Consider the following 14,719-nt stretch of genomic DNA (forward strand, 5'->3'; position numbering starts at 1 on the left):
AACTGGGTGAAAAACCCATCCTTAGCCCAAGGCTGAAACTTTAACACAAACAACAACAAAAAGTGAATGTGTCAGAAAAGTTCTTAATTTATTATCTTCTCTCTAAGTAAACTTTGGCACTGAAACTTCTAATGTTTCACAGGGAAAGGATGACTAAGAGCTCTGAGTCTAGTTAGTTCAGGTAGCCTTTGTTTTTATAACTAGATTTTCCATGGAATTTAAAGTTGTTACACTTACTCAGTTGTGAATGTTAAGAAAAGAAATAAAGTCATGGCAATCTATTGTATTTTATTGTTGCTATGCTCTTAGCAATCCTATTATTTACACATTACCTGATTGTTCTAGGGGATAGAAAGATAATCAAAGAAATTTTGTTGATCATAAGGCAGGTATTTGCTGTTTCATAGCAAATAAATTAATACTTTTTAGTGTCCTGTTAACTGGCTGTATTGATCTCAGTCCTGTTACTGATTTTTTTTTCTTCTTGCTATTTATCTGGAGTCTCCAGATTGGAAGATACAGGTCACCCCAAAAATTTCAACATTGTTTCATCACTTTTCTCTTGAATTAACAAAGACATTTTGAAATTGGTATAATTATGCATGCCAGGTAGCAAATCCCTTGCCTCTTTTATCTTGCCAACCTTGAAATGTATTTCACTGTGCTTATCTTTTTTTTGAAGAGGTACAACATCTGTCTACTGCATAAATGCCTGTGTGCAGGAAGGATGGTAATTTAAAATGCTAAATAGTTCTGCAGTAATTTAAAGAGTTTGTTCCTTAGGAACCAGATGAAAGCCTCAGTGATTAATTGTGTAGTGGGGTTAAAGCACTTACTTTTTGGAAAAGTTGATGTTAATAAGGACTTGGTATCTATCACCAGATGATGTAGGGTTTTATGCTGCACAGTTGGAACTGAGACTGATGTGCAGGGTGCAGATCACTTGCATATTTATGATTGTGAATTGTATGCTCTCTGATGTTTAACGCATGCAGTGATTTTCAAGTTCAAGCAGTAATGCAAAGCGGTTAGTTGTAAGCAGGTCGTTAGTGTTTTGGGTCAACATATCATGGATATAGATTTTTTTCCAGAAACTTTACATGTGTTATGTGTAAGTTGAAGTGAACTGCATGTGCTGTGGGGGAGGCTGTGTTGTAAGAGAACCACAGTGCAGAAACGTGGGAAACCTCAGCTCTGCAGGATGTCGCATCTATTCCTATGGTGTCTGCTTAAGTAATTCTCATCTGATTTTTATGCCAGTCTCAAGTTTCTTTTTATCTTTTATGTAAGATCATTGGCCCCAGCCAAATCCGTTATAAGCTACTCTTGAGTCAGTTTTAGACTGTTAAAACAGCTTTCTGCTAAAAAAAAAAATTGCTTTGATGATAAACATGCATTGTAAATTGTGAAAAAGACATTTGTATCACTTATTTCCAGGCGAGTTAAAAATGTTTCCATAAAGTCAACTGAAGAAAAGATATCACTTAGCAAAAATCCAGCAGGAAATCTCAGAAATACATCCCTCAGATGTTGCCAGGACCTTCTTGCTGGAGGTTTCTTACTAATCACATATTACTACCAGCAGATGCAGTCATCTGCACATAGGCTGCTCTGGGTAAAGTCTAAACCATCAGTTAGTCCAATCCATTTGTTTAACCCATCAAGGAGGATTGTTTGAGGAAATTTAAGTGAATTTTCCTGGAGCTGCCATACAACCTCATCCCTTGACAGTGCTTGACAGTAACTTGCACCTGAAAGGCAATGAGGAGCTGGGGTTGGTAATATTTCCAATCAGTACAGCTAAACCAGGAGACTTGTCTGTGACTTCACGCAGGTTTGCAGAATATTCCAAAAAGTCATAAAGACTATTATTTGGTATTAAAAAATACGTTAGTAATAACTTTATTTTACCAGAGTACTACCTTACTCTTCCTCAGGTTATGAGACAATCTTGGCTTCCGTTCCCTTCTGATGTTAGGTGTAGCTGAGGCTGAGTAACCCAGTTGGACTCTGTACTTCAGAAACTTTGCATCCTGCTAGAAGATAAGAGCATCTGCAGATGTCTGGGAAAGGCTGAAGTCCATACCCACCCATCTATAGCCCAGTTAATTCTACGACCCTTGAACTGTAGAGAAAGTAGTGTAACTGTGTAGAAAGTAGTGTAACCCTACCAAGAGATAGATCTTGAGAATGATAGAAGAGTAGTTGAAAAATAACCACAAATGGGATACGCTGTCGTGATACTTTTGTTCTATCTGACAGTTCTGGAAAGGACTGATTATGTAAAATCTTTGTTGACTTGAAAATCCCAGACCTGTGATCCCAGAAGTTCTTCAGAATGGTATATAAGAAGTAGAAATTGGTACATTGTGTTATTCCTTTATTGACTTTTCCCAAATTGATAAAAGCAGAAGCTTATTTTAATGCTCAGTTTTTACTGTCTGTGCAGGGCTTTGGAAACAGTCTCTCCCTCTCCTCAGAAAACTGCATTACAGACCTGTGTATTGCCAGCCACTCTGCTGCCATTTCAGTAGAATGGAATAGTTGGGGTTGGAAGGGACCTTATTGATCATCTAGTTCCAACCCCCCCTGCATTGGCAGGGACACCTCCCACTAGACCAGGTTGCTCAGAGCCCCATTGAACCTGGACTTGAACACATCCAGGGAAGGGGCATCCAGAACCTCCCCTGGACAGAGTTAACTGCAAGCTGGAGCAGAAATCTATGCTCGGGTTAACAGAAGAGTTAAAAATTCTAATTTAATATTAAATAACTTAAACAGTAAGAGTTCTGAGTCCATGAAATGAGTTGTCTGTAGAACTGACAGTCCTGTATAAATAAAATACTTCTCTTATGTAGGAATAACAAGATTATTTTTTTATTCTTTGTAGTAGGCAAGTTAAACTGAACTGAAGGCTGGAGGCGTTGAGATGCAGGAGGGTTTACTGACTGATCTGAAGCCATGTAACTCATACACAGGCCCATTCATGCTATGTTTTATTGAAACAAAGCCAACAATGGAGTCGATGGGGGTGCTTTTTTTTGCCCCAAGTAATAGTAGCATCAAAGGACTGGCAAGGAGTTTTTAAAAAATGACACAGCTAATAAAATTATTTATTATTATTTATATTTATTCTTTTCCAAAGAAAAATTCATCTAGTGTTCTAAAGCACTGTAAATATTATAACTTCTGTTGACTGATGAAATCGTCATTCAGCTTCTGTTTTTCCAGAAAATACTAAATGAAAAGGCAGTATATAAACAGGCAGGTTCTAATAAAAGACTGAATTTTGAGGCTTTTTCTTGGGTTTTCTTGTCTGTTGCATTTTTTTTTCAAATTATATTAATAGCATTGGTAAACAGCCTGCTGGAGATGAAATTGTACTTTCAAATTTCATTATGGTGTTAAGTTTTGCTTAACAATACCTCTGAAGTTAAATACCACACTGGTAGTGTTTAGTGTTTCCTTGAGACAGCCCTCTAACTGCTTAAAAACACTAAGCCTCAAAACACCCCTGTGATCATAGGAAGCCAAAAGAAGATGACATGTTTTGCCTTATAACCAATGGCAGAACTGACATTAGCCAATATATTCCTGAATTTCTGATAACTGTATTTCATCACAGTGGTATGAGTTTATCACAGGACAAACTTAAATGCCACTAGCATTGGCTCCTTGAAATATTTTTCTGAGTAGAAGCCCATATCTTTCATCTTGCAGCAGGGAAAAAAGACATAATTGTGATAGATGCAGCAGTCTAAAGAATTGAGAATATAAACCAACTTGCCCTCTTTATTAGTGTTCCATTTTTTGTCCCCATCTTTCAGTTCATGTTTATTTATTCTCTAAATCATCTGGCGGGGACTAGTCCTAAGACAAAACCAGTAGATTAAAAATAAATGTACATAGAGGTGTATAGTTAAATCTACAATAAAATTCCAAATTCTGATTAACAGAAATTAGAAATAAAAGTTAGGTCCTCAAAGTTAATTTTTTGGTCATATATTCAGTTCCATGACTTTAAAACTTGTTCATTAACAAAAAAATAACCTATTTCAAATGTAGTTCTTTGAAGTCCAGCTACCCGTTTGGCTATATCTTATTCTGCTGTGTGAACATCTGGTGTGAAAGTTTTCATGGTTTAGCTCAGGATAGGCAAATAAACAAGTGACAACAATGCTCCCCCGTCCACCCAGGTAGGGAAGGAGGGAGAGAGTAAGGAGAGAGGCTTCTGCATTGAAAACTAAACTAGACAGCTTTAATGAAATACTAATGAAAGAAGAAAATATTTACAAATATATACAAGCATGTTCAGGAATATGCAAACCCCCTGTCACCTCCCCCCCACCCCCAGCAACTCCCAGAGCACTCTTCTTAGTGTGAGCAGTTCCGAAATATCCCGGAGCTGCCGGAGAGAGCGGCAGAGCGGACAGGAGCTGAAGGGAGACTTGTGAGGGTCAGGGATGCACGGGCCTGGGGATCAATGGTGGTGGAGAGATGGAGTCCTCCGTGGACACCGGCCATGGTTGGAAGGGGCTTGACTTCCATGATCCCAGAATTTATACAGAGAGACACAAAAATATAGAGATGGAATAATTTGTTTTGCCAGTTTTGCCATCTGTCTAGTCTGTTCCTCGCTACGGGAGGGTTGTAGGTACAACTCTTCTGCTCCTTAAGTGTCCAAAGCAGCAAATTCAACAAGCAGAGCAAAGTGTCTTTGGTCTCCCTGCAGTAACTATAAACATTTCAGTGTTATCAACTCACTGACTGGAAAACTTGCTGTTAGTTTCATTAAGTGTGCTGCTTAAAAGAGGGTTCACTAAAGAAAAAAATCAGTGAAAGGAAAATCGGCTTTGTCCTGGCTCAATCCAGGACAAAGGCTCTCATGGCAGAAAACCATCAGTGCTTGTATCTCAGAGGAGGTGCTGGAACCCAGTTTCTCAGAAGAAGGCAACGATAACCATCCTGTGTAGAGCCTCTGAGGATGGATGACTGTATGATGTCCCTTGAAAACACTGTACAGGCTGTTGTGAACACCATCTGCTTGGAATGTCTGATTGGGATGACCTTAAGCAGGGATTTCATCTTGATTAGAAATGCAGAAATCATAATTGGGTGGTATTTTTTCCTTCATAATTTAAGTTCAGCACAGCTATACAAGGATTAAAAAAAAAAAAAAAAAAAAGGTTGATATTGTCTTGTTTTCAAATGAACCAACTGACAATATCAGACGTGCTGTTGGGACTCCTGTGTTGCTAACTCCAGGAAGGACTGACTGACTTGGCCTGTGTAGCCATAAGGAATTTCCTCCTTTACACTAGTGTTGAGAGAAATGTTAAATTTCCACCAACCTTTTTTATGTTGGTAATACCAAAATCAGATTACTAATAGTAGTCCAGTGTCAGGATAGGAGTTGATTCATATGCAGTGGGAATCCAATGCTTTATTGGTAAAGGAAAAGGGGAATGTATGGCATATTTTGAACAAAAGGCCTTTTTTTTTATTCTGTGCTTTGTAGAAAAGCCATGATAATGAACACTGTTTGATTTCTATTTAGTTCTCATAATTTGGAGGTGGTAGGGTATGTGGCTGGCAAGTTAGACTTGTTTATATTAGACAGTTCTGTTTGGGAATCATGCATGTAACAATCAGTGAAACAAATACAACATTGCAGTAGTTTATGGAAGGGCAGGTAGTTATATAAATAAAGAAAATCCCAGGATATGGGTGTTTTACATTTTATCATTGTAGAGGTCCTTGTTATTATCCTGGTGAGTACAGAAGGATAGTTTTAGATTATAGTTAGTGTCATGGCTCATAAACCACAAATAGAGCATTATGTGCAGTACGGCCTCTCCTCTATCTTAAATGGAGATGTAAAAACTGAACATGTTGTTATTCACTGTCACGGCATCTTTATACCTTTCAGAATTTGGGATATTGCCTTAGAAATGTAAATATGTAGCCTGACTAATCAGTTGAACAATGCATTGCATTCTTCTGAGGGCAAAATCCTAGTTCAGCCCATTGTGATTTGTGTTGCTGTTTTTCCCTTTCCTACCTCTTGTGGGAGGTATGACATTCACATTTGCTAGAGTAATACTTAGAAGTCATTTTGAGAGCATAGTGTCAGAGTCTCTCTTTGTCTACTTAGAGGGTAGTGAAATAGGGAGTGTTGCATGATAGGAAATACTTATAATCTCACAGTCTTTTAAGGGAATGTCATAAAAAAGCATCTGCAATGATGGACCTTTTCCTGCAGAAAGAGGTTGTGCACCATTTCTTATACTGTGCTCTTGCAACACAGCTTCTGTGTCAACATGGAATAATAGAAATATCTTCCTTTGCAGGAAAAATAACCATTTTTTGTTTGGAGAGAGGTTTTTATAGGCAAAGGCACCCTGTATATTAGGTATAAAAAAAACATTATACGTATGAGAGACCAGGCTAACCATTAATCAAGCAATTTTCCAGAATGTCTGCTATAATACAAATTAGTACCATCTGTGTTACATGAGTTGCTGTCAAAAATTAACATTAAAAACAATCAAGTTGAAGTTTTTAATCAGTGGATTAATTATAATCTTAAAGCATGAGTACTTACTGCATTTTTTTTCTAATCTTCTTTATAGTAATTGATTGTGTCTGCTTCTAGAAAACTGGTCTCTGATGTAATTTCATTTGAGTTGCTTGAGAGCATTCAAGCTAGTGAAGGGTCTGGAGAACAAGCCCTGTGAGGAGAGACTGAGGGAATTGGTGTTGTTTAGTTTGGAGAAGAGGAGGCTGAGAGGAGACCTCATAGCTTTCCACAGCTACTTGAAAGGAGGTTGTCAGGAGGTGCATGTTGGCCTCTTCTCCCAAGTAAATAATGACAGGGCAAGAGGAAATGGCCTGAAGTTTCACCAGGGGAGGTTTAGCCTAGATATTAAAAAGAATTTATTTACTGAAAAAGTAGTCAGGCACTGGAACAGACTGCACAGGGGGGTGGTTGACCTCCCTAGAGATATTTGAAAACCACGTAGATGAGGCACTTCAGGACATGCTCTAGTGGGCTTTTTTTTTTTTTTGGGGGGGGTTGGGACTGACAGTTGAATGCAGTGATCTTAGAGGTCTTTTCCAACCATGACAATTCTGTGAGTCTGTGATCTTGTGAACTGAGTAGTGTCTGAGAATAAGGAGGCATTTGTCTTCTTCAACTTCTAGTGCAGTCAGCTGCCCGTACTCAGAGATGAACTTGAACAAAGAAAGCCTCTTGCCTGACCGGTTGAGTGGGGAGATGCCTGCAGCCAGTCCTGTCCCCAGAAACAGAAAAGTGGAAGCGAGTGAAAGATCCACCTCTCCAGTAATCAAGTAATTATGCTTGCATTAGTATCTGTGACTAACATCAGTACTTTTATTTCAGTGTTCTACAGTGTAATTTGTAGTTGTGTAGTGGCTGACTGGTTTCAGAAAGGCCTGCCTATTGATCTGCATTTTCATTAACAGGGAAGAAAATGTTTCATCGGTGCTTAAAAAGTCACCAAGCTGCCAAAGACAGATGCTGATTTTACTGTGTATGATTTAACAATAGTTATGTTTCATTTTCAGTGTAACTATCTAGACTACTATGTGGTTAACTGGAATTTAAAATTGATTGTTTGCCAGTTGGTTTCACTTAAGAAAATTATTTATTTGTGTTTCTTCTGTTTGCTGGGGTGGCCTGACTCTAAATTAATGTTGTTTTGTGAAGAATAGCCACAATGAATTCTGTCATTATTGTGGGGATGAGGAATCAAATTCGTGGGAGTCAGTTTTGCAAGAACGATGTTGAAGTCTGTAGCTGAAGCTTCAAGGAGGTACACTGGGAAAAAGCAAAGGGTTCTGATACCAAGAGTATGGATTTTCAGATGATGACTTTCTATCAGAAATTGTGGACACTGACCCTTGCACTTTTTTTGGGCTGTGGGGATACACAAGAGAATTTAAGAAGGGAAGGAAAAGAAGAGAGGCTTTCCATTGTTTTCAAGGGCTACGTTAATGTAAATGTGAAAATGTGAATGTTTGCAGTGAAGTTTTCCAGTTCCCACTGTAATGACCATGTATTTTCAATAAATGGTATTTTAAATTACATTCTCACAGACTGTTTCAGTTTCATGCTGCAAAAATCCAATTATTCAGCTTTCAAAGAGTGCTCTCTGGTTAAATTGTTTTTTATAAGTGTAGAGTTATAGAAATCTGAATACCCTCTGACAGGTAGCCCAGGTACCATCCCAGTGAAGCCAGTAACAGGTTGAGCAGTGTTCTCTGTGACAGGGACTGTGCCAAGTGCTACTTTTTTTTCACTGTCCCAGTTGAGAGACTGCAATTGAGAGAGTTGAAATGGATAGCTCATTATCAACAATACAATTGGCAAATTCTGTTCCTGTTGAATTGGCCAAACATACTTTTTATTTCATAGGGAGAGAATTCTGTATTATGATTTCTGGATATCCTGGGTATACAGTTTTGTTGGTGACAAGTAAGAAATTTCTGTGTATTTCTTAAAAGAGACAAAAACTTTGTATTTCTTTAGTTACACTAATGGTGCTTTACCCATAGAGAAAATAAGTTGAACAACAACTCCTCTGCTTTCAGCTTTAAACATTTTGTCAATTTGTTTTAAACAGTGACAGAAAATGCCCCAGCCCTGTTCACATAGGTGTGAAGTCTTCAGCTCACAATCGATCATCTGGGAAAACTGTACCAGAAGCAGCTAAGCAGGAAGATGCAGAAAGTAAATCTCCTTGCAAAAAGCCCCTGTTATGTGATGTGAAAGAAAAGAAGACACCTGGGTAACTATCAGTTCCTTTTAAAGTATGAGTTTTTCGGAGAGGGTCAGTTTAAAATGCAGTTTACTAGGGCATACAGTAGAGTGTTTTGTCCGTGGATCTGTAGGAAGCAACAGAAAAGGAGATGGAAGTTCTTCAGCTGTCTTCAGGAAACAGGAAATAGGGGGTAAGGGAATGTCACAATATATTTAAGAAATAAGAAATGCATATCAGAGTAGAGGAAAAAAAATTAAAGACAGTGAAATTATTGGAAGTGCCAACTTTGAACTACCCAGAGGCTTTGTACTTTGTATAACTCTTTGAGTTTGCTAATGACTATCTGCATTTTATCATCTAGCTTTCCACACTCCTTGTCCAGAGTCAGAGAGGACTTTTAGTTGAATAAACTTCCTTTGAAAAAAGGTGTAAAATATACTGTTCACAACATTAGGTATATATGAACTGCTAGAGTTATAAAATATTGAGCATCTGGTTATTGCAATACCCAGTGGATCTTCTTTAGTTGTGTATTCAAAGTGTATATGCATAATTGAAGACATAGATATGAATACTTGTGTGCTCTTTAGTTGCTGAGCTTGTAGCATGGATTTAATTATGTTTTACTTCAGCACAGTTGTGTATATCTTCCTATTCCAGGTAATCTTCTGTTTTGTAGAAGTCCTTGATTGAGGGACCAACCACGTATGAGCCAACCATGAGATCTGTTTTCTTGTGTTAAACCTTAATTTTACCCAGCTAATTTCCAGTTCGACTTTTTTTTTTTTTTTTTTTTTTTTTAAACTAGTGAGAGGTATCTGCATACGATTATACAAGAACATTTTGGTTAGTGAAAATATATGTGTAAAAACTGTGTCCCTCTGGAATGTTCCTGAGATTAAAATTCAAAACAAAAAAATACATGCCTACAGTACATTCAGTTTTAATTTGAAAGTACCTTTATACTATCTTCACAGTAGCAGAAGACTTTCACTGTAATAGGAATTCCACTCTGGAAATATTTACAGTTAAGAAATGTGAATACTCAGGCTTGGAAATCAAATTACTGCTTCTTAAAAGAAAATGCAGTTTATCTTCCAACTCTTCCCCAAAACCTTCCATTTATGATACCATCTTGTATTTAACTAGTGAGATAAAATTTCTGGGTGTATGTCACTATGTAAATTGGCCTCAAGAAAAAAGGAAGATACTTGTTTCTTTACGGGTTTTGGAGATCTGACTTCCTTGTGTTGAATTACAGCAATCATTTACTGTGGCTTTGGTATTAATGACACTACTTTGTAGCATGTTAATTTTCAACTTTTCTGTGTTTGTGGAGGTCAGGAGAATAATTTTTAAGCAAATAAATGCATGTGATATTTCTGAGGGAGGTGGACTGGGTAAGTCCTTTGTGGCACAAGAAGGCATGCCTGCTGAATGCATTTCACTGGCATTGCTTGTCATACCATTATTATTTTTTGGCCCATCATACTACAAAAGCTGGTTTTTCCAATTTGTTCTGTTCATTTTGCACCATTAGTAGTGAGTTAAATATATTTCTGTTGAGGTCAGTGAACTTGCAGCTCCTAGCTGATTTATTCCCACACGGTTACTTGTATTTAATAGTATAAATAGTATTTAATATCTAAATAGTGTTTAATATCTAAATTGTATTTAGTAGTATAAATGTAAACAATTGAATTAAACAGGACTGTTTCTTCTGTGGATTTGTGTTTTGAGGTTAGCTAGTCTTGATGTCTAACAAGATGTTATCTCTAGTTTGGCTTTTTATCTGTGTTTGGGACATTTGTAAAGAGGCTCTTGTTGACTGCTTCTCTGGTAGCGAGTAAAGCATGAATTCCTGTAGTGGGCTTTCTTGCAGTCTTGGCTTTAAGATTGTTCTGTCTGGTGCTGGTTTTTCTAAAATGTTATTTATGTACTTAGTATCTCTGGTTTAGTGAGATATGGCCAAATGTTCTCAAGCTCTTAAAAGCAGAGGGAAATAAATATATGGGTAGTGTCAGCAAGTTCATCTAAGCTGTATTTCTGTAAGAAAGCAGGATGGAAATGCCTTCTGAAGGCAGAGGTTGGAAAGGAACTTTCCAGGGACTGACTTTAAGATGCAAATAAACCTACCCGCCTTTTAAGACATTGTCTTATTCACACCTCTCTTGCCCCATTTTTCTCAATAGAAGGCATTCCATTTTTTTCAGATGTTTGTGCAAAGCTGAGGGAGCAGCCACAGGCAGCAGGCAAAGAGCAGCTCTTTGAGATGGATAAGAAGTAATGCAAAATCATCAGCAAAAGAATACAGATATTTTCAGTGGGACCGTTGAAAGCTGCATGAAAGAGCATCAGTTTAGTACAGGAGGTGGAGTGGGGTGGAGATGAAGATTGGGTGGAGAAAAAGGAATAGATGTTGTTTCAGACAGCTCCTAAAAATGGCCTGGATAACCAATAAGGCTTTGTAGGTGGTGCAGCTATCTATGTGTTTACTCTTCCCATCTTCTGCTGTGGACATATCCACTGCTTTCCTCTGTATATTTTCCAGTTGCAGTTATGAAGTCAAGTGTGTTGATACAGTTTGTGTAATCGTAGCTTACGCTACACTGAGCCTTCATTGCAAAATTCATGTGAGCAGTCATGCCATCTATGTAAGTCAGCAATTAGATTCTCTCATTTTTTTATTTTATGACAACATCCTTTGTATGGGAATCCTCATGTGTTAATAACATTGTTAACAAGAGATGTCATCATACTTAGTGATTTTTATGATGTATTAATAAAAAATTAACATCTTATTTCCCTCAGTGGAGTACTACAAACAAAGGACTCCATCAAGAGTAAAGAGTGTGAAGAGGAGACAGAAAATAAGCTGCTTATTTCAAATGAAATTAAAGGTAAATTGGCAGTACTTGATTTGTTTCATATTAAAAGCTAGAGCTAAAGGAGTGTGATATTTCTCAAAATTCTTCATGAAACTCCATTGTAACTTATTTTCCCTGTTCACTATTTGTGTCCAAAAATTATGTTAGAGTTTAACACTGTGTTTCTTTATCTTGTAATCATAAAAGGCTTTGCCAAGAACATTATTACAGTTGTAAAGATGAGTGCAAATTGAATAGTGGTATAAAAAGTTTTCATTTAATGAAGAAAGACGGAGGAGTTTGGGAGAGCAAGGCTTGGAGGAATCTAATCACAGTCCTCCAGTAACTGAAGGGTAGTTACAGAGAAGATGAAAGCTCCTCTCATTCAGGATGCACAGTGGTGCAAAAAAAGGGAATGGACAGAAGTTGCTTCAGGAGAAATTCTGTTTTAATATAAGGCAGAAATTTCTCACCATGAGAAGAATTGGTATAGGCTGACCAGAAAAGAGGTGGTGTCTCTCTTACTGGAACTATTTAGGATTTGGCTTGAGAGGGTCCTGAGCAACTTAGTCTAATACCCTGCTTCTGTGGGAAGATTGCATCATGTTCTCCAGAAGTCCCTTCCAACATTGATTCAGTGATTCTGTGAGGTTTTGTGTACTGCTGTGTCAAAAGTCTGGCCTGTTCACTAATACAGGTGGACAGATTGAGGTAGATGTTCAGTATTCGTTTTTCTCCTCATTGTTTAGAAAGAATACAACACAAATCCAGAACGTCACAATCTTACATTAGATAGTTATTTTTCATGTGTGAAAATTTGTATTTCAGGCTATTTAGTTATTGGACTGAGTCAGTGCATTGTTTCAATGCAGCTTTTGCTGCAATAGTTTTATTAACTCATGCAAGTTCAGTGAGAAGTTAAATGTCTTAATCTCATAATTAATTTTTGTAAATTTTTAGATTTTTTTCTTCAGCAATTTGTTGTTTAGCAAAAAATTTGTAAGGCTTTTATCAGAAATCTTGAGACTTGAATGACTGATTTTCTTTAAGGGCTATATTTCGTGCCTTTTAAGTGAGCTCATAATCCCAAAAGCCTGGAAATTCTTTTAAAGTATTGCATAAAGATACAATTAAGTTGATGATTTATTTTTAGTTATTAACCTTGGATACATTTCTTTTTATCTTAAAACATCATTTGCCAGCACTTTTCAGATAGATCTAAAGGCACACTGAAGAGTGTGTGAAGTATGAAAGATTCCATGTATTACAAGAGTGCAAAAGATGTAAAAAAAAATCCAGGTTGTTACAGTGTTTTGAAACATGATGTAGTTCAGAATTCTGGAGAAAATGAAAGAACTTTCTAAAGTAGATGAAAGAGTTTTTGATCATTTGAAGTATTTTGTTTAAGCAGGATGGAAACAAGGTTTTCATGTTGACTATATGCATTATGTAGCACAGTGCAAAAATTTCAAATCAAATAGTTAGAACATTTTAAATTGTCTGCAGCTCTGTTATTCTAAGAAAACTGGCCTGATTTTGTGTAGATTCACTAACAAGCTCTGCTTACCTACTTAGGATGCATTTCTGTGTAGGGTCTTGCATAACTAGATTTATAAAACTAGAACACTTAATTGTGTTACTGTTTAACAAAGATATCCTTTCTACCTCCTTTTTATACTCATAATTTTGTGCCATTATTTGTTTAAATGTGCCACAATACTTAATATTCAGGATGGAAGTGGATCATTGAGTTCTTGCTGTCATAGTCATGGAAAGCTCAAGCTAAAATAATTGCAGTTGTGCAGATTTTTGTGAGCTGTGACTACTAGTACCTGTGCTGAATTAAGGAAGGTACAGGGCAAGGACAAGTATAGCAAGGCAGCATTAAGTGTGAAGAAGAATGTAGATGCAGGTGGGCTGATGCTGAAGCAAGCTGTCAGCAGAGAAGAAGGGCAGTCAGGAGTAAAAGCTTGAACTTGCTGCACCTGTTTCTGCTGTCTCACTTGGCGTTGGCAAGCAGATTATTTTCTTCACTTACATGGTTCAAGGAGCTCTTTGTGGCTCTGTGATGAAACTGGCTAACCTCAAGTTACTTTTCTCTTAAATGTCAAAATTGAGACATAAATTGGAGTACATCACATATTTTTTCTGCCCCACATGCAGATTGCCTCTCTGTGGGAAGCAGGTCTTACAGAACAAGGAACACCAGAACTTGAGGGTAGGGAGAACTTTTAGATGTCTACTATTACAGACATAGATGATAGTCAAAACACAGTCTTCTGCAAGAAGTTGCCCACACTAAACCTAAACAACTTTTTGTCAGGGGTGTGGTTATACCTGCTGCAGGGTTGGGGATTGTTTGGTTTTTGGGTTTCTTCCTCCATCTTGTTGGGTAAATTGGCAATTTAGATGCTTCTTTTGTGCTGTTCATCTTACCTGTGAAGCAGATACAACACAGTGTGAGAAGCAGAAGCATTTTGCACACATGCTCAAAGGCATTAGGCGTTAAGTTCCTTTCCATGTCAGTAAATAGAGCTCTTAAACATGAACAGATGGAGTACAAGGTTTAGCACTGTGCAGTGTCACGTTAGTGAACTTATTTTCTGCTAATCTCATATATAACCAGTTGACCTATATTGCTTGAAATTTTCCAGAGACCACAGCATGGACAGATGCCCAGCATAGAGTTTTCATCTGGAACTGTTAGGATTTGGCATAGCTGTAAACTACAGAAAATAAAGATGTGTGGGATAGATAGGTAACCATAGCTGTCATTGCTGCTGCTCTATGTGTGTACCTGTATGATTTTACATATATATTTGTTTAAACACGTGAAAATGGAGGACAGTTTGCTTGGAATTTCTTCACACAGTATTACTCTCTGTTATTTATGTTACAGTATGTTTTGCAAATGGAAAACAAACAAAAAAAAGCTAAATACTTAGATTGTCAACTCTTAAGAGACCTTTTTAGAAAAAAAATACTAGGGGAGAGGATGAGGAGAACAATGAGAAAGGTGCTGTTTGGTAAAATAGGCTTATATTCAGGATGCTTTCTGCCTTACAACAC

General features: G+C 37.3%; 1 protein-coding gene across 1 annotated transcript in view; it reads left to right on the forward strand.

Moving 5' to 3' along the window:
* Window positions 1-14,719, forward strand: part of L3MBTL3 (l(3)mbt-like 3 (Drosophila)) — a 69,390-nt gene that overhangs the window by 47,946 nt on the left and 6,725 nt on the right. The window contains exons 16-18 of the mRNA XM_009999121.1: window positions 7,204-7,350; window positions 8,646-8,810; window positions 11,595-11,683. Of these exons, the coding sequence (XP_009997423.1) occupies window positions 7,204-7,350; window positions 8,646-8,810; window positions 11,595-11,683 (401 nt within the window). The remainder of the gene's footprint in view (window positions 1-7,203; window positions 7,351-8,645; window positions 8,811-11,594; window positions 11,684-14,719) is intronic.

This window comes from Chaetura pelagica, unplaced genomic scaffold (assembly GCF_000747805.2).
Source record: "Chaetura pelagica isolate M959 unplaced genomic scaffold, ChaPel_1.0 scaffold90, whole genome shotgun sequence".
Taxonomy (NCBI): domain Eukaryota; kingdom Metazoa; phylum Chordata; class Aves; order Apodiformes; family Apodidae; genus Chaetura; species Chaetura pelagica.